The sequence below is a fragment of the Caretta caretta genome, chromosome 8, assembly GCF_965140235.1.
Source record: "Caretta caretta isolate rCarCar2 chromosome 8, rCarCar1.hap1, whole genome shotgun sequence".
NCBI lineage: Eukaryota > Metazoa > Chordata > Testudines > Cheloniidae > Caretta > Caretta caretta.
The window spans coordinates 21,798,102-21,818,057 of record NC_134213.1 but is presented as its reverse complement, the minus strand read 5'-3'; the positions used below and the strand labels follow the sequence as shown (position 1 = coordinate 21,818,057).

Here is a 19,956-nt window from a genome sequence, read left to right as displayed (position 1 = left end):
TTCTTCGCAGATTTGGCATGTCTGGCACTGGGAGGAGTAAGCCCCCATCTTACGCTCCTGCATAGGCAACCAGGACCACAAAGGTGTGACTGGGCACTGCATGCCTCTTTCTTCCCCCGGCCCTGGCCAAAGCAGGCAGGAAGCCTTGGCACTGTGCCCCAGCCCACCAACCAGCACAGCTCTGCCAGTGCAGTGGGTGTCGTAACTTGGTGCTCGTATAGAACAGCAAATTACTGCTCCCCTGGAGCAGGAGGGAAGCAGGGAAGGAACTGTACCTCCAAGGGATATCGCTGAGGCACAATGCCCCCCTCAGGCTATGCCTGGTGCAGTGCATTTTGCATGAAACCCCCTAGTTCAGGGCGGTGACTAATGTCTCACAATCAAGCCCTGAGCAAAATACAAACTGAAGACACTGATACCTTGTCTACACTAGGGAAATTTGCCACATTGAGTAATATTTGTTCCACCAGCACAGTTGTGAAAGCCACCCTCTCCGCAGTCATTTCACAACCATGCCAGCAGCCATGCTTCACAGATTATGCTTTTTCAGAGTTTACTATCAGTTGTTGAACTTGATGTCAGTGGAGTGAACTGCAGATTTTCACCAGTGTGACAGAGAGCAGAATCTGACTGTGAAAGGACAAACAAGCTGAATAATAGGCAATTAAAATCAGTGCCCCCGCAGGTCACAACACAGCCAAACCTACTGGGGAATTACAAGAGCTGAAGATACTTGGGTTTAATAAGGATGAGTCACACAGGCCCTTTGCTTCTGAGTCCTGACCAATTGACAGCACATGTACAGAGGGTGGGATCAATGAGGGAGGAGACATGAGAATGGTAAAATGGGGATCTGCATATAACAAGGTGTGATGGGGAGGATCAAATCTTCTAGTGAGCACAACCTAGAACCTATCCTCTGAGATTCAGCATTAATTTAGCAACCCCAGACCAAGGCAGTGATCACTGTGATGCTTCTCCCTCTAATTATCTTTGTTTCCTGACACAAAGAGAAGGGATTTCTTTTTCTTTCTATTCTTTTGGGTGCTAGGCTGATCACACAAACCTTATACCCAGGAGACTTCTGCACCTAGAACAAAAGGGATATTTTAAACCTAGAACGTGCATGGAAAGAAAAAGGGCCAGGTTTTCAATTCAGCTGCACTAGTGTAAATCTTCAGTATTATGATGATTGATTCATATTACAGTAGCATGCAGGGACTCCAGTTAGGACCAAGGCTCCGTTGGGCTAGGCACAGTACAAACACACTGCGGGAGACAGTCTCCCTTCCCCAAAGAGTCTGCTGATTGAAAGCAAGGGATGCCAGGTTCATTTACACTAGTGTAACAGAGACTTGGCTCATGGGGCCTCACTTCAAGCAGGAGCTTATTGGATAGGGCATGACAACCTATATTTAACATACACGGCTACCTGCCATCTAGTCTCAGAACAAATAAATCAGGTGGGACCAAAAAGGGTGGGGATTCCTGAGCCAGGAATGAGAAAACACTTGGATAGTGAACGGTCTAGAACTGGGGTCCAATATTAATATATTGATAAATGAATTAACAAATAATTAAGGTAGTTCCTTCTCTCCCTCCTTCCCCTACCCCTGTTTCATGTAACTCTCCGGGAGCTATGTCCCATGAAGCAATATCTCCTTTTAAAAACATGTGACCGAGAAAAGCTATCTTATCGAGCTGGATTGTGAGCTATTTACTCAGGTTTTATTCCGTGCTTACTCAGGCAAAACTGATAGTAAAATCAATGAGTAAAGACTGAGTAAATGCCTTCAGGATTTGGTCCTGGATCATGTAACATTTATGAGCCCAGTTACACCCAGGGGTTTGAGAAGCAAGTGTTCAGGTTGCAGTGGTGAGATTCAGAAAGGGTGAGTAATGCTTTCAGCTGGGTGGCTCTGATAGGAATAAGGACTGAAACCTCGGGGCGAGAGAGAGCCCTTCCCTCCACGCCCAAGGTTGCCTGAAGGGTTTCCTCCTCTTTGTGGACCTAAAAAATCAAGCAAAAAGAAAAGGAGGACTTGTGGCACCTTAGAGACTAACCAATTTATTTGAGCATAAGCTTTCGTGAGCTACAGCTCACTTCATCGGATGCATTAAGTGGAAAATACAGTGAGGAGCTTTATAGACACACAGAACAGGAAAAAATGGGTGTTACCATACACACTGTAAGGAGAGTGATCACTTAAGATGAGCTATTACCAGCAGGAGAGAGGGGGGGCGGGGAAGAAGACCTTTTGTAGTGATAATCAAGGTGGGCCATTTCCAGCAGTTAACAGGAACGTCTGAGGAACAGAGGGGGGAGGGGGAAATAAAAATGGGGAAATAGTTTTACTTTGTGTAATGACCCATCCACTCCCAGTCTCTATTCAAGTCTAAGTTCATTGTATCCAGTTTGCAAATTAATTCCAATTCAGCAGTCTCTCGTTGGAGTCTGTTTTTGAAGTCTTTTTGTTGTAATATTGCGACCTTTAGGCCTGTAATCGAGTGACCAGAGAGATTGAAGTGTTCTCTGACTGGTTTTTGAATGTTATAATTCTTGACATCTGATTTGTGTCCATTTATTCTTTTACATAGAGACTGTCCAGTTTGACCAATGTACATGGCAGAGGGGTATTGCTGGCACATGATGGCATATATCACATTGGTAGATGTGCAGATGAACGAGCCTCTGATAGTGTGGCTGATGTGATTAGGCCGCATTTTCTCCAACTCCTCAGACAAAGAAAAACACCTACAAGATCTCTATCAAGCATTCTTACAACTACAACACCCACCTGCTGAAGTGAAGAAACAGACTGACAGAGCCAGAAGAGTACCCAGAAGAGTACCCACCTACTACAGGACAGGCCCAACAAAGAAAACAACAGAATGCCACTAGCCATCACCTTCAGCCCCCAACTAAAACCTCTCCAGCGCATCATCAAGGATCTACAACCTATCCTGAAGGACGACCCACCACTCTCACAGATCTTGGGAGACAGGCCAGTCCTTGCCTACAGACAGCTCCCCAACCTGAAGCAAATACTCACCAGCAACCACATACCACACAACAAAAACACTAACCCAGGAACCTATCCTTGCAACAAAGCCTGTTGCCAGCTGTGTCCACATATCTATTCAGGGGACACCATCATAGGGCCAATGAGAGACTGCTGAATTGGAATTCATTTGGAAACTGGATACAATTAACTTAGGCTTGAATAGAGACTGGGAGTGGATGGGTCATTACACAAAGTAAAACTATTTCCCCATGTTTATTTCCCCCCCCCCCACTACCCCACCCCCTACTCTTCCTCAGAGGTTCTTGTTAACTGCTGGAAATGGCCCACTTTGATTTTCACTACAAAAGGTTTTCTCCCCCCCCCCCCCCCCCGCTGGTAATAGCTTATCTTAAGTGATCACTCTCCTTACAGTGTGTATTATAACACCCATTTTTTCATGTTCTGTGTGTATATAAATCTCCTCACTGTATTTTACACTGAATGCATCCGATGAAGTGAGCTGTAGCTCATGAAAGCTTATGCTCAAATAAATTGGTTAGTCTAGCCACAAGTACTCCTTTTCTTTTTGCGAATACAGACTAACACGGCTGCTACTCTGAAACCTAAAAAATGAAGGAGACTCTTGCACTAGCATGCACTTGAGAGAAGCAAATATTTATCTAAGGAGAAAAGACTTGGAAGGGATTTCCCTGAGGCTCCTTTTGCTGCCTATACATTTCAAAGGACCGGGTTGAAGCTGCAGGATTCAGCTCTGGAATTTGAACACCTGGAGCCCAGGAAGGGGGTGTTTGGAACCGTGGGTTGGGACAGTCTATAGTAAGGATCCCTGCCTTCCAGACCAGGTTTCCCTGCTGCTTGAGCCTGCCATGAAGTCAGGTGTTTGTGAGACTGCAGGTAATTTTCATAGTAACCACTGTCATGTCACATTGTCCTCGCTACAGTGACATCACTGCAGGATCAAACCTGAGGAGGAGGCAGGTTGGGGAAGGAGGGAAGCCCCGGTTCAAACACAAAGGGATGGGAGAATTGGTGGTCATGGCTCATAAGGGTAAAATGCCTTTCTATGTAGTGTGATGTGGCTGGAAATTTACTCCAAGATGAGGTCCCACTTGAAAGTGTAGGGCTGATCCTGTGCGGTGCTGAGTGCCCTCAAAGTCCATTGAAGGTTTGGCACCAACTCAGGGCCCACCCTGTCAGGAAAGGCTTGGATCTCTCTAGTGTTCTCAGTCCTTTTTAAAACTAATACTTATCAATGAAGAAAATGATTAGATTCTGGATAGTTGTGGTGGCTTTGGCAATGACTGGATTTAACCATTTCCCTGCCCAAGCTGTGCTGTGCCTCTGCAAAGCCCTGCTATTATTTTTTGGGAAGGGGGAATGCTGAACTACGCAGGGCATACACAGGCCTTTCACTACAGAAGCCCTTATCACAGCCCTATGTAGCATGAAGAATGCAAAATACTTTTCATTGCAACACTCTGGGCTGTGTTTCTGGCTGACGTTAACCATTTTGTTTCATCTCGGACACCTGCAGTGATGGGTCCCCTGGAGCAACCAGAGGAATGAGGTTCTGGAACAGCCTTCCACTAGGAGTAATGGGGACAAGAAACCTAGATTTAGGATGGAGCTTGATAAATGTTTTAATGTGGGGTTGCCTGTGATAGCAAGGGACTGGATGATCCAGGAGATCTGTTACAGTCCAGTGTTCTTATGTTCTTCACCAGAAATCTTTATCTGCATGGTACAACGAGCCATAAAACTATCATACTTTTCAAATACCCCACCTAGTTGCTCCAGCCCTGACCTGGAACTACCTTCAAGGAGTTGTAGAGGGTACAAATGGAAAGGACCTATCAAGGTATGCTATTGCCATTCCCTGCCAATGTAGGACTGGTCTCCAGGATACATTTTCTAGTGCTCGGTCCCGTCTGATTTTAAATGATCTAATCGAGCAGGGGAATGCTCTCAGTATTTTACATCTGTTTCTCTGAAGTCCCGCTGGAACACTGGCACTGGAGATCAGCAACCAAACGGTTTAACAAAGCTGTAAATAAGTGCATGACAGCACCTCCTAAACAGGCCTGTTCTGTGGCAAAAGTACATTATTCATTCAGGATACAAGGGGGCGGGGGGTGTGAGGTAATATCTTTCATTGGCCCAACTTCTCTTGGTGAAAGAGACAAGATTTCAAGCTAAACAGAGCTCTTCTTCAGGTCTGGGCACTGTGTAGCTTAAAAGCTTGCCTCTTTCACTAGTAGAAGTTGGGCCAGATTCAGATTAAGTTGGGCTTAAATTAAGCCGGAGCTGTCCGGAGCAGAGGTCTGGTAAACATTTCCAAGCCCCAGTGTGCCTCCCATGGAGCTGAAGCCCCAAGCCCCAGTGCACCCACCCCCAGGGGGCTGAAGCCCCGTGCCCCACACCGCACAGGGCAGAAGCCCTAGCCTCACCAGCCTGCAGGGCAGAAGCCCTGAGCTCCACTCACCCTCCCCCCACCCCAGCCCAGATGCTGAAGCCTGGAGCCCTGAGGCCTCCTGCTTCCCCTCTCCTCCCCCACCCTCCCCTCTCCCCATTTGGTCCTGGAATTTTTATAGCATGGCGGGAACGACATGTCCATTATTTATCATATCCGGGAAATAATCTGTGAGAATTTAAGCCCTGAGTTGGTCCAATAAAATATATTACCTCACCCACTTGATCTCTCTAATATTCTGAGACCAAGATGGCTATAACGATGCTGCAAGCAGTATTCATTCAAGACAGTGATATGTTGTTTGCAAAGTGATCAGACAGAAGAGCAGACGGATTGTTTGAAAACCATTAGAATGATAGCCCTCGATGGTGAGATGAAACAGAGAGAGGGCCCTATCCTGGGAAGTGCTAAACACTCTCAATTCCTGCTGGATTCAGGAGATGAAGGTGCTCAGTCCCTCATAGGATCAGGCCCCAAGAGAGGAAAACCTTATGCAAAAAAGGTTATGCAAACTCAAGAACGTTTTGCATCCTGCCTGCTAATGCATGGTTGGTGGCTTTGTTTTGTTTCCAAATCTTGGAGGATTTATCAGCAGTGTTTGGGGGAAAGTGTGAGACATGCAACCAGCCAAAATGACAGCAAATCAACGGCAGAAGCAGTACCATAAATACTCTTTATTTAAACACATGTCAAACAGTAGGGCCTGTAATAAATACTCAGACTTTGTACATACATATTTTCATATATCTCTCTCTCTAGCTAGCTATAAGAACAAAAATATATTTACATTTCTTTACTCCATATTTTTATATAAACAATTGTGCAAAAATGACCTTACCAAGGACAGTAAACAAAAAACTATTTCCCCATGCACTCTCACTGGCACCAGCAATATTGCACAGGACTTCAGATATCCTTTCCTGCCACTGGGAAGATGAGAAGACGGGAGGAAAGCTGTCATTATGTTAATGGAGGACCTGCAAGCCCATTTTTGTGATTCAACAATATTCTGTCAAGGTCTGACACCTTGCAAAATATTGGTCCTGATTCTTCGCTCCATTACACTATGATTCCTGTGTAAAATTGGAGTCAGAGTGGTGCATCGTGGTTATTTTGGCACAATCTTATGAATAGCCCCTGGCAGCACTTTACAGGCAAGCTGGCCCAAGGAATTCTACAGTGCAGCCTGTAGCTGCCTTCATATTTAGTACAGATAGAAACTACAGCTCCCACTATGCTCTGTCTTGATCCAGGCTGCGTTACTGAGACCTGCTGGGGTACTTCTACGTTAAAGATTAGGCTAGTTCATAGTCTGCTCTGATCCTACAGCTGATACATACGTGGACTGCTGTGCCCAAGCAGAGCCTGTTGTAGCTTCAGAGCGGCATTCCCCGCTTGTAGTATCACAAGAAGTGGCTGGTCCTGTGCACTCCCTTCAGTACCCACTGGGTATGTCTACACTGCAATTAAAAGCCTGCAGCTGGCCCGTGTCAGCTGATTTGGGCTTACAGCACTTGGGCTAAGGGGCTGTTCAACTGTGGTGTCGACATTCGGCTGAAGCTGGAGCTCTGGGACCCTCTCACCTTGCAGGATCCTAGAGCCTGGGCTCCAACCCAGGTCTGAATGTCAAACACAATTAAACAGCCCCTTAGCCCAAGTCAGCTGGCATGGGCTGGCCACAAGTTTTTAATTGCAATGTAGACATACCCATTATGATCAGTATTAGTTATAGGTGTTACCATACCCACTATTGGGGGGAGGGATAGCTCAGTGGTTTGAGCATTGGCCTGCTAAACCCAGGGTTGTGAGTTCAATCCTTGAGGGGGCCATTGAGGGATCTAGGGCAAAAATTGGGGATTGGTCCTGCTTCGAGCAGGGGGTTGGACTAGATGACCTCCTGAGGTCCCTTCCAACCCAAATATTCTATGATTCTATGAGGGTGATCAATTAAGGTGAGCTACTATCAGCACTCTCGTGATAGTGTGGATGGCAACACCCATTTTTTCATGTTCTCTGTGCATATATCTATATCTTCCTACTGTATTTTCCACTGCATGCCTCCGATGAAGTGGGTTTTCGCCCACAAAAGGTTATGCCCACATAAATTTGTTAGTCTCCAAGGTGCCACAAGTACTCCTCATTCTTTTTGCTCAGTATGGTGTCAGTTACTGATAACAAGGTCATGCAGGAACCTTGTTCCATCCTACTTTATAGGGGAGGGCAGTTTCCATTACACAGGTGGGCTCAGAGATCCCAGACAGCAGAAAGTGAACCTAGCAAAGGGAGAGTAAACAATGGAGGGAGCCTGCAGCCTGGGGAAATGACCTATTCCATAAGTTGATCTCATTGGGAAACAGATTTGCCAGGCTGGTGAAAAGAAGCAAGAAGAACAAGTGGAAGAGAAAGGCGAGAGAAAGCCAATCTTTCCTGTTTGCCAGCCTCAGTGTTTCTAACTCCTGAAGACTGGGCTGTTGTAACACAAGAAGGCAGGGAGATTCAGTGGGAGGATCTCAGCATTCTGTTAGCTCTTGCTCAGCATTGTCAAAATTGGGAGGCCTCATGCACTGGCTAAAATAGGTCCTTTATAGTAAGTAAGTAAATAAATAAAGGGCTTGAAAAATGTAGAGTCTTGTGACATTGCCAAGCTGGAGAGCATGGTATGTGCTCACTCACCCTTTTGTTACCTCTCCAGAGAGGCAGGGGCTCTTTCTTGTTTCTTAACTTCTTTAAATTTCACGCTGCTAATATTTCTGGATATTTGGTAACTAGCTCTCCTCCTCCCTTTCCCTGCCTCCGCGCCGTGTCTCAACACAACTCTTGCTCTCATCTTTAATGTGCCCAGCACATTAGACTTCGGCAATTTAGGAGCTAAACACCTGGCCCAGAATGCAGAGGAATGGGGGTAGATTTACATGTACAGTCAGTGGAACCTCAACTGTTTGCCCTTGATCCTTCAGCTCACAACCTTGGCTCCTCTATATACATCCATCCATACATGTCCTTTTGATATCATGCTATAGTATAATATGCATTGACCTGCAGTGCCTTTCATCACTAACTTCCTATAGCAATCAGCTGTTTTCTGATTTTGGGGATATGAATTAGCTAGATTCTACAGCATATACCATACGTCTGAACTAAGGAAAGCACAGCTGAGAGAGAGAGAGAGATTCCATAGTAACTAGAGATGGGCACAGAGCAAAACCCTGCTTTCAAAATTCACCATAGGCAGAATCAAAGCCCAGGGTCCTGAACTTGTGGGAGTGAAATATAGGTGTAAACCTGGACTTCTCCAGATCTTGGGGTGTTTGGAATTGGCCCATTACAGAAAAAGGTTTGAGCTGTGAGAATTCCCCATAACTGGGGCTCTGGATCAGCATACTTCTCATAGGTTAATTGTACACACATCAATAATTCTCTGATATTGACAATTCATCTTCTGAGGCCAAGGCATCTCACAAAGCAAAAGCTCTCCAGGAATGTCTCCAATGAAGCAAAAGACTGACACAGTGGAGGGACTCTACATACTATGTCTGCTTTGGAGGACGGAGCGAAGACAGCTCCTGAAGTGGAAAATGCAGCTACCAGAGTAAAAAAAGACTCAGGGGTCTGCAGCTACACCATTATTCTGCAACACTGCTAAAGCAGGAATTACAGCACCAAGACTTACAAGAATTCAAAGAATTACACAACTGAGCATGGATGTTATGCAAAACTCTATTCATCCAAAGTGCAATAAGCAATAGATGGGGAGGGCACTTATCCCCCACTATAAAATATATTCACAGGGACTATACATATACATACACAAGGGGTACAAAATATTCTACTTGCCTCTGGTGCAATCTCAGTGACACGGCAGTCTTTGTGGGAGGTACAAACCAGCAGCACAGAATGTAGGCCTGTGTGTTTTCAGTGGAGCACATTATTTTAGGTCTGGACATGGTATTTCATTTCAGTGACAGTGGAATTCTCTAGGATTTTTTTTTCCACGAGTGAAAGCAGCACAATGCGTATTATACACTCTGAGCCAGATCCTCAGCTAATATAAACAGACAAAACTGCACTGAAGTCACTTTACACCAGCTGGGGATCTGGCCCAGATACTTTATCTATATATACCTGTTTCTGCTGTTTTTTAGGATATTTTCTTCATTACAAAATAAATGACCAGGCAAGAGGTTTTCCTTTCTGCATTTTTTAATCTCCACATGGCAGTTTCTATAGGGGCCCATTTATTGTGTGTGTTATATTGTAACTGGTTGGGTCCATGACAGTTTCATTCTCTGAACTGTCATGTTTCTATGGAAAGTCAACAGTTTTCACTGAGCCAAGTCCAATGAGAGTTTGGCTGAGTAAGACTGAGTAACACATGACTAAGCACCTGAGAATCTGACCTATTGTTTGGTGGATTTCCAAAGAAGTTGCTGATCCTTTCCTTCAGCTTCAGCTAGTTTGAGACCTCCACAGCTCACACCCCACCTGTGCTGACGTCAGAGAGAAAAGTAAAACCTGAAGCAATTGTCAGGTGATCTACACGCAAATCTCAGGACTAATGATGCCTCCTTTACCCATCCTGTCTGTGTTGATCAGTGCCACCATATCCCGGTCATCTTCCCAGCCTTGCCTCACAGTGAATAACCTATTGCTTCCTGACCCTTCCATCTTCCAGTGCTTGGAACAGCCCTGTGGTTCTGAGATAAGCCATGTCCCTGTTCACGCCTCTTCTTCAGATACACACAGCAAGAGCATTTGAAGTTTTAATACCAAATAGCCAAACAAATGTGGTCATTGACAAAACATGCACAACACTAGCAATGAGGGTGTGGCATTGTTTACACTCAGGGCCCACTCCTATTGAACCACTGAAGTCAATGGAAGTTTGGCAGTAACGTCAATGACAGAAGAACTGGGCCCTTGCTAAAGAGAATGTCACCCTGCCACTTGTGAGGGGTTGCCGTTTCCCCCCTACTTGGCCCAATCAATCTTATAAGCTACCCTATCCTGGTGTGTATCCTCCATGTCACATGTGCATGTAATTCCATTCATAAGGGTATATTCATATTCATATTCCAAACACTGACAGCGATTGTTGGTTGCTGGCTGTTCAGACTAAAAAACACAGGAGAGGAAATCGAGAACCACAACTTGTACCTAATTTTTTACTTACTCTGGACTGCTATATAATAATAATTAATATACACACACACTGATGCAGCATATGCAACATGTAGATAATGAATGTGTGTGTTTACATGCACCTACTGTACTGTACAATAGCATTCTGTATCTAAATCCTCATACTACACAAAACGAGCTTCATTAACAAATGGCACCTGAGTTTCTGAGTTCCTAAATCTTGCACTGTGTCAGGTTTCATTCTGCTAGGACAGTGTGTTAATGTTTATCTGGAAAGAGATTGTTTTTGTAGACCCAGTGACTCCCCTAACAGCAATTGCATGTACCCTGTAACGTCATCACTATGTGTTTGCTTCAATGGGACTGGCTGTATTTTAAAGGCTTAATATGGGAATTGAACTGTGCACAGGATCTGCTTACAGCCTGACATCAACAGCAGGGAGCGATGCACCAGGCAACTTCCTTAAAGCAAACCCTGTTCTCTGCTTGGTGCTAGGGGGCAGTCAATGGCAGACAAGCAGGGATATCTTGGAAGTCATCTCCCATAGGAGGGAGACAGCTAGTGAAAGAGGAAGAAGCTTTCTCAGGCCACATTCTCTTTCTCTGTATATACTTTGGGCTCAGCCCTGCAGTCCTGACCCAGGCAGAACTCTTTGTAATGGCAACCACACCTCCCATCCTCTAAAGGAGGATTCAAGGATCCGGCTCTTTTAGCCACTCTTCCCAGAGGACCAGGCCCACTTTGCTGGGGAGAGGGAGGAGCACCCATTTCAACTCCTCTTCCCTATAAAATGCCAATAGTTGAGACAAGGCTTCATGGACACGGTTCAAAATGTCTCAGAGCTGAATTCACCCTAGCACCTTGTATCACCATTGCTACCAGTGCAAAGTGAGCGTGAAAACAAAGCAGAATGGCATCGTTTACACCTGCTTTGAACTTACTTCACAATGGGGCAAATGACTACACAAGGTGCAGGTCAATGGTGAATTGGACCCTAAAGGGAATGTGGGTGCTACACAGTTATCTCTACAATCCTTCCACAGACTTCTGCAGGGTTGAACGCTCCGCATGTTTAAAGAATGCCTGGTATTTTTATTTTAAATTTTGTTGCCATTATTTTTTATTTCACATTCCACATTTTTAGAGGTGATTTGAATCATTCCACTCCCCCCCCGCCCCGAATTCCTTCATTTTCCCGCACACACACACTTTTGTAGTCTCTGAGCTCGCATCACCGTGTCGGAAAAGCCATGACATGGTGGCCCCCCTTTAACTTGCAGATACTCCTTTGCAAAGTAGCACAATAGTGCAAGTGTGTGTACTGTGACTGCAAGGTCTCTGCTATAAATAGTCCCACTTCATTGTGTTGCATGGTGTCTGGCTTTGTCTTTTAATTTGGCCGTCTCCTTTAAGGACAACTGTTAAAGGTGCAAAAGATAACGCAGCATTGTTTTTGTGGAGATTTGCCTTAGCATTCTTCTAATTTCACAGATGCAGTGAGTCTCTCCATTAATCACACTTCACAATTGGCCCCTAGCTGCAGAAAGGGCTGTCAGAAAGCCCCATGCATTTTGCTCCAAACTCTGCTGCAGCATGTCCCTCCCGGTCACCTCTCTTGAACCTGACAGCAGGCTTTTTACTGTTTTAATAACCACCTTGCATGGTGTAAACACTAATCCCAAGCATGACTATGCACAAATTGGAAGGTTTATGAAGGTGGTTCGGGCTACATATGCTTACTAGCTGCTAAACAAAGTGCTTTCTCCACTTGGAGGGTAGGTGAGTGAGTTGGGCAACAGGAAGAAACACTGTATATTCTGCAAAGAACAACTCAGCATACCTTTTACCAGTTTGGCGGGGGAGGGGGCTCCGCTACTTAGTTACATCCCTCTGGCATCTGCAGTTAACAGACACAACAAAAGATCTAACCTGAAAGAGAGCAAACTACAGATTTCTGATCAAGATGCAGAGACTTTAGCTTGTAAGAAATCAGTAGGCAAATCCTCACCACTCACTTGACAATCTCTGCAGCAGGCCTCACTTGAAAGGATAACGCTTAGGAGATTGAGCTTCCTGACTGCTCAGCAGCTCCCAGGAACCACAGGAAACTTCCCCAACTATGTGCCAAAAGCATTTTCAATACAGAAAGAACATAAGGCGAAGCCAATCTATGCTTTACATGGACAGCTTTCCAGGAGTTATCACAAATGATTTGCAAAGGCTCATTCAGAAATTCATTGGAAATACCAATTACAGTTAGTGACGATATTCTTGGTGGAGAGTTTTTTCAGGGCAAAGGCGTGGGTGTGCGGTGGAATAAATGCTGAGGTTGGGAGCAGCTCACCATTTGAAAACACCACGACTCTTTGCATTTGTTTTTTTTGTTTTGTTTTCTCTGATATTTCTTCCCACTAAGACACTGTTCCAGGAAACTCCTTGTTGGAATCCTAGGGCACAGGTCAAAACAGTCTTGGTTGCCTAACCCATGCATGATTCCGAGATTGACCAAAAGCTATTTCAAGCAAATTAGTCAAAGCTCAAAGCAGTTCCCTAAGACAGCACGCCTGTATTAACAGAGTGCAATAACAAAGCAGCAAAATAGAAACATACCAAGATATTAAGCATTCAGATACTGTGTTGAGGGATCTGGCATACAAATACATAGAACAGATTGGAATGGAAACGTGTCACTGCTTTGTAAGGGACCCAGTGTGTGATCTTCCCCCACCTCAGTCTTTTTCACATGTTTTGAAAGGACCCTTCTCTTTCACATTCTCTTTGCAGCCATGCTGCACCCTTTTAAAAAAACGTCTATGTAAGCCTGAAGGAAGAGTCCCGTTTTCTGATCACTGCTTCCTGCATCGAGAGGCTGCTCTGCTGAAGGGTAACAGTCTCCTCTCGCTCCCCCACAGGTCTCTGTACTCCTCCCCACCCGCACCTGTCCACTTGTGTCTGAGTATTAGCTTCCCATCTGACAGCCCCGGGGAGCTTGCAGCCAACATGAAGCAAGGTTTGCAAACCAGGAACAAAATGTAAAACCTGCCAAGAGGGAAAGCTAATAAATAAAACGGGGCCAGAAAAACAAAGACTGATCTACCCTTCCATATCCACTGTCTCCTGAGACCAAACACTCTCTGAATTAAATACACCTTGTTATTTTATTTTAAAGATTGGGAAAACCTTTAGCTAGAGGAATTTTCTGTGATTTTTAGCAGCACACAGGACAATTTTCCAGCTACCTTCTCCAGGAAATTTACAGTCATAGTCTTCTACATTCTCCCAAATTCCCCAGGCCTGTTTCTTTTTTTTAATGAAAAGTCCTATAGAATTGAACAGAGAACATTAGTTTATTTGTTTCTTTAAATCAGCCTTCCAAATTTAACAGAAGTATCTCTCTTGTATAGAATTCTATAGAGTGATTCTATCTCCCCCTACAGAAACTATCTGGTTTCCTTTAAAAATCTAAAGGTTTGATGGTAATTTTAAAAGCACCCGACAGAACTTTGTTGGCTTCACCCTTGTACAGTTCCAGAGGACTTTTCCATAAACAGGGATTTGTCCCAGACCCTCCATCTGAGGCTAAAATTGATTCATGTTTTGACCGCGTGTTTCATTTGATTGTTTTGTTTTGTACATGAGAAATCATGTTCAAGAGCTGGTTTATTGGATGTGGAGGGGGGATTTCACTGTACAACAGCCTGGAGTGGCCTGGCTCATGATACGGTGTTCCTGTCCCTCATGAGATGGGGGACACAGTCGGAGATTACACAAAATGCTTTATAAGAGCACTATAAAGGGCAGACTGCCAGGCCCATGATCCCCTTAGCGCTGGGACTCCAGAGGGGGTGTAACCACCGTTGAAAGATGGGAAGACTAAAAGGGGAAATTTCAGGAGGGGGAAAATACAGCCCAGATGAATTCCCTCAGTGACCCCCAAAGCCCATGATTTAGAGCTTAAGCTCGCTCAGACCGGAGGGGTACAGCTCCAAGCACACTGAGTGCTTAACAAATAATACAGAACATAATGACCGGGATCAAACCACCCTTTATTTCACAGGTCATTGCCGAAGAGCCCCCACTGCGTGTCCTAGCCTACTCCACGCTTGGACCTCTGAGGCCACTGAGACCCAAATAGACAGGGGGAAAGCGCCTCTATTGCGAACACTGCCACTGAAGTGGCGTTGAAATGTCTTTAGAGTCCCTCTGTAAACGGAACGAGCTGTCAATGGGAACTGCTCATGGGCTACTCCCTGAGCTGAAACCTGTTGGAACCTGCCGAGCACTGCTCTGCCCACCTTTCCAATCAGTGCTCGCTCGCCTCCAGGGCAGAGCAAGCTCAGCCACGGGGTGGTGGCAGGGGAATCAGGTTCAGTGTGGCCAGAAGGGAAGTGCTAGTTATCGTGTTACAGCCCTCGCTGAGCTTCCCAGCCACCCCCGCTCCCTGCTTTTGGATGATGTCAACTGCAGAACCCTAGTGCTAACAACTTTATAATTATGGGCTTAATCCTCATGAATTCCGCTGGCATTTAGGCTCAGACCTCTCCAGATGCCAAGAGGGAACAAAGATCGCAAGTGAAGAACACTATTAGCGTAGGAAGCCTCTAGTAATGGGGAAAGGGGCTGGTTTCTTTAGCATACGCGGACATTACCCATTAGTTTCACAGCCAAGTCTTTGGGAAGCTCAGATCTCAAAGGAAGGGCAGTTGAAAGGTATGTTTACTGCACTAACATGAAGACTGAACTGGGATTAATGGGGATTTGGTGCGGGGGAGATGAGCCATTCCTAGCAGAACTGAGTATGAAGTCATTAGAGCATCACTTAAAGTTGTCACCATACTTTTATACAGTGGACAGGAATTTGGACAAACAGGTGCAGTGAGGTCATCCTTACACCAGTATTCACTGCACAAAGAAGTAAACTTCAGACTCGATTCCCCCAAATGACGGCAAATCGAGCCCTGACTCGTCCCCGAAGTAAAGGATCATCTTCCCCTCTGATGGGAGACAGCCCACTCACCAAAGGGACAGGAGTCCTGCTAGGCTTGAGGGCAGCAGTTACGTGCTTATTATTACTAGATCTCTGAGGTAGATAAACACAAACACCACAACAGTCATCAAGTCTTCAAGGGATGACCCTCATCCACAGTCTTAAAATAATCCCCGGTGCATATAAATATGTACTTGCCCGAGGATTTTGTACATCCTGCAAATAAACAACCCCCTCCCGCCCCTAAAGGGGGCACTCCCACATACTTGTATAAAGGTTGCTAGTTTTAGTTCTCTTGCAGATACTACATTAAAGGTGCCTTTTTCATTGGACTGGGTTATTTTTGTTTTTGGTAAAGGCTCATCTCTCTACAATATGCAATCGTGTGTGCTATGACTGATGCTCTGGGACTCAACGCAACCGTTCAGCACAGTACCTTTACAGTGCAATAAGTCCTCACTGGCAGGTGGCCCCGCTCCATCACACAGCAATTCACACGTTTTGTCTTGTCCCAACTGATATCCATCCTCCTCCTCGTTGAAGTCACTTTTCCCGTTGCTGTTGGAATATCCATTGGCGTGCATCTTCAGGGCAGATCGCCGGAGGCACAGGAGCTCCTGGAAAGCATACCTGAAGTCCGGGCTTCTGCAGTAAATAAGGGGGTTGAAGCCGGAGTTGACGTATCCCAACCAGTTCAGGAGGATGTACAGGTAAGTGGGGATAATGTTGTCCTGTATCACGTGCACGATGTTGACTATGAAGAAGGGCAGCCAACACAAAGTGAAGGTGCCCATGATGATCCCCAAGGTTTTCAGGGCTTTGTGCTCCTTCAAACAAAACTTGGAGGTTCTCCTGTGACTTCCTCTCCCATTCTGCTCCTGCTGGTGGTTGTTCTGGTTATGAAACCTCCTTTCACATTTGTCTATCTTCTTCAACTGCTTCTTGGCTACCTGGAAGACCCTGGCATAGACGAAGACCATGACCACCAAAGGCAAGTAGAAGGAGATGATGGAAGAAGCGATGGCATAGGCTTGGTTGGTGAAGAAGTCACAGCAACTCTCATCTTTGTAACACTTTTCAGCTACCGGGCCCTCTGCTCTGTACCAGTGCATCTGGATAGGCAAGAAAGAGGTCAAAACAGACACCACCCAGACCACGAGGATGACAATCCTGGCTTTGCTCTTGGTCAGCAGGCTCTGATACTTGAAGGGGGAGGTGATGGCGAAATACCTGTCCACGGCAATGACGCAGAGGGTCTCGATGCTGGCCGTGACACACAGCACGTCTAAGGAGGTCCAGAACTCGCACCAGAAGTTCCCAAACTTCCACTGCTTCAGCATGATGTGGCTGGCTCCGAAGGGGACCACGGCCAGCCCCATCACCAGGTCGGCGCACGCCAGGGAAGTGATGAAGTAGTTGGTGACGGTCTGCAGCCGCTGGAACTTGGCGATGGCGGTGATCACCAGGATGTTGCCAAAGACGATGGCCAGCACGATCACAGACATCAGGATGCCCATGCCCACCATCCAGACGTCTTGCGACAGGCTGGAACTGCCCGTGTCCTCGCTGCTGCTCACATTGACCGCAGCAAGCCCCGGGCTGGTGGGACTCACCGATCCCATGGCTTCCTACCCGCAGCAGCGCACGTTCTGCGCTCTGCTCCCTGTTGACATGCAAGCCTCGGGCGGCCCCGCGTCCGATCCCCCGCCGCACAGCGCCGGGGCTCTTCGCAGGCAAGTCTGGGACAGGCCGATGCCCACTGCGCAGCGCCGGCGCTCCGCTCGCGCTCTTTACACGCCGGCTGTCTCCTGCGCTCGGTGCCCGGTGCGCCTGGCTGGTGCCCTGGAGCAGTCACACGCGCGCTGCAGCCTGGGCAGCTCCTGCCCTGCCGGGAGTCTCGTCTACAAGTGTCCTGAGCCCGTTATGTGTTGGGGAGCTTATAGGAACAGCCAGCCGTGACATCAGGCAGCCCCCAGCCAATGGGCTGCTAGCAGGACACGGGGACACACACACACACACACACACACGGCTGACAATGGTGACGGTGCTCCTGCTGGTCTGTCCCCTAGGGTGGTTCTCGCAGCCCCAGTGCCGGTCTCTCCCGGTGCCCTAGTTGACGGGGGAGCCTCCACTTTGATCCGCTGCAGCCTGCAGACGTCCCTCTCTCCTCACTCCCCAGCCCCGGCCACGGGTGCTTCTGGCAGAGCTCGCAGTCAGCCCGGATCGCTGCTTGCCCCGGTCGCATCTGCCTCTCAAAGCAGGGCGCTCCCTGGGAACACAGCCCGCAGGCTGATCCCTGGCTCCAGGCGCTTTTGCTGACAGAGGCAGGCGCGCCTTCCCTGGCGCTTTGGTTTCACTGTTGACACTTCGGCCCTTTTGCAGCGAAGGTTTCGAGTCTGCGACCGAGTGGCATTTTGCACAACTGTCTGCATTCACCCTCCCGCCTCACTTGTGCATTGCCAGCGAGGTTGGTTTGCGTGCGCCACGCTCCGTTCCCAGCGAACATTACTGCCTCGCGATCAAGAGAACTTCTCGCTAGTAAGTGCGTGCTAGGTCCTTGTGTGTTTTCAGACACACAACTGCCGCAGCGTCCTGTGGAAGTGGATTGGCCCGGAAACCACCTGTGGAGCGGTGAAGTGAAAAGTTACAGATGCTCACTGTAAAAGAGAGGAAGAGGGATACTTTCTCAGCATACCTCGCCACCTAATCCCCTGGGGACCTGCCGCTGCATCGCTCGCAAAGCGAGCCAACAGCCTGTTGTTATTCCTTAGACCTGAAGTTTCTCTTCTTCAGCTTTAATTCAAATCACCGGGTAGCGCTGGGAATGGTACATTTCTAGTCTCCCTGCCAATCCGCCAGTACCCTGACATGCAGTTAGTGAGAATCACTGAGACAGCTACCCATCTGTCTAGCTACTTTCAACGGTTAGCCAATTTACATCGGATATAGATCGGTATGTGTAGATATGATCGAAATCAAAGGTTTCGAGCAATAAGCGCAACGGCTTTGGTTGCTGAATTAGCCTTCGAAGTAGGCTGTGTCTCTCTGTTTACAGCATTCATCTTCCAAAGCCTCCTTTTACATGCATGTCTAAATTTAGCACGGGATCTCTGAAACCAAGTCATATAACCGGTGTAAAGAAAACTTCCTTCCCGGTCACGGAGGGGTAGAAGAAAATATAACGCATCATTTACTCTGGAGAAAGCAAAGAGCCAGAAACCGAAAGAACAGTGATATATTGACAAGGCACCGTCACTTTGAGACAGGATCCGAATCTGCCTCCCCCTCCAATTATTCCTGCTAGAGCTAGACCCATTCAGAGAGACCACTCGCACAGCAAAATAGAGCTCAACAGGAGTAAGGGTGGCAGAATCGGGCCCTTTACTATTTTTCAGTGTTTGTTTTAAAAGCAGGCACAGTACGCCATTGCATGGAGAAGTCACGTAAACAACGGACAGCGCAACACTGGAACGGAGGGAAGCTTCCCCAGGTCTGATCCTAATGAGAGGTGCTGAAGATACAACAGTACAGATTTCTCATTGTTAGTTTCCATCCAGATACTATCTGTCTATCTCCCTGCCCGGGAGCTATCAACTGGATAAATCCAAGAAAAAAAAAAAGAGGATGGAGGGAGACCATGTGTTTTGGACTGAGTTGGAAGATGGCAGGGGAAGTGGAGTTCAAGAAATCTGGAAGAGGTGAGGCCCCAATCTCAGACACATTGTTTGAGCTACATCTGTGCTCTCAAAGGCCATATACAATTAAAGACCAATATAGTCTTTTTTATAGTCAGTTTAGCTCATCCTGAGGCCCTGAACACTAATAGGAAGACCTTATTCTTCCTTGGATTGTGCTGCAATTTAAAGTTTCCTGATTTCTTGGTAAGTAGAGATATCTTTTGACTGGAGAAAAGGAGTATACAAGGAGAGGAAGGAATTTTTAATGTGCTTTTCTTACATGATAGCTTTGTCTTAGTTTTTCCCCCCTCTACCTTACACTGGAATTGTTATTACAGATTGTACCTACTTTATCTGGCTGTACACTCAAAAGATAATCTTTTCAAATTAAAGGTTAATAACTTTTAATTTAAATGATTTGTGGCACATGCCTGGGGTGAGTGAGTGCCCTTTCTCTCAACAGCTCTAAAGGTTTCTCCTTAATGCACATTTGCTTGTAATCACAGCTGTGACCCATCTCCAGTAAAACCAGGGAACTGAACAAATGCATTCAGTTATTTCCCAAACACTTGAGAAATACTGTTAGAAATATGCCTGAGCTGACCATGTAACTTCAGTGCATCCCACTTGGTGATGTTGAAGCCAGATATGGTTAA

General features: G+C 46.5%; 1 protein-coding gene across 2 annotated transcripts in view; it reads right to left on the bottom strand.

The window, feature by feature from the left end:
- Positions 1 to 18,185, bottom strand: part of ADRB2 (adrenoceptor beta 2) — a 61,962-nt gene extending 43,777 nt beyond the window's left edge. The window contains exon 1 of one of the 2 annotated variants that reach the window (XM_048860362.2): positions 16,060 to 18,185. In XM_048860362.2, coding sequence (XP_048716319.1) covers positions 16,060 to 17,245 — 1,186 coding nt within the window. In that variant the 5' untranslated portion in view covers positions 17,246 to 18,185. The remainder of the gene's footprint in view (positions 1 to 16,059) is intronic. The other variant, XM_048860363.2, reaches the window with a different exon arrangement.
- Positions 18,186 to 19,956: the final 1,771 nt, after the last annotated feature.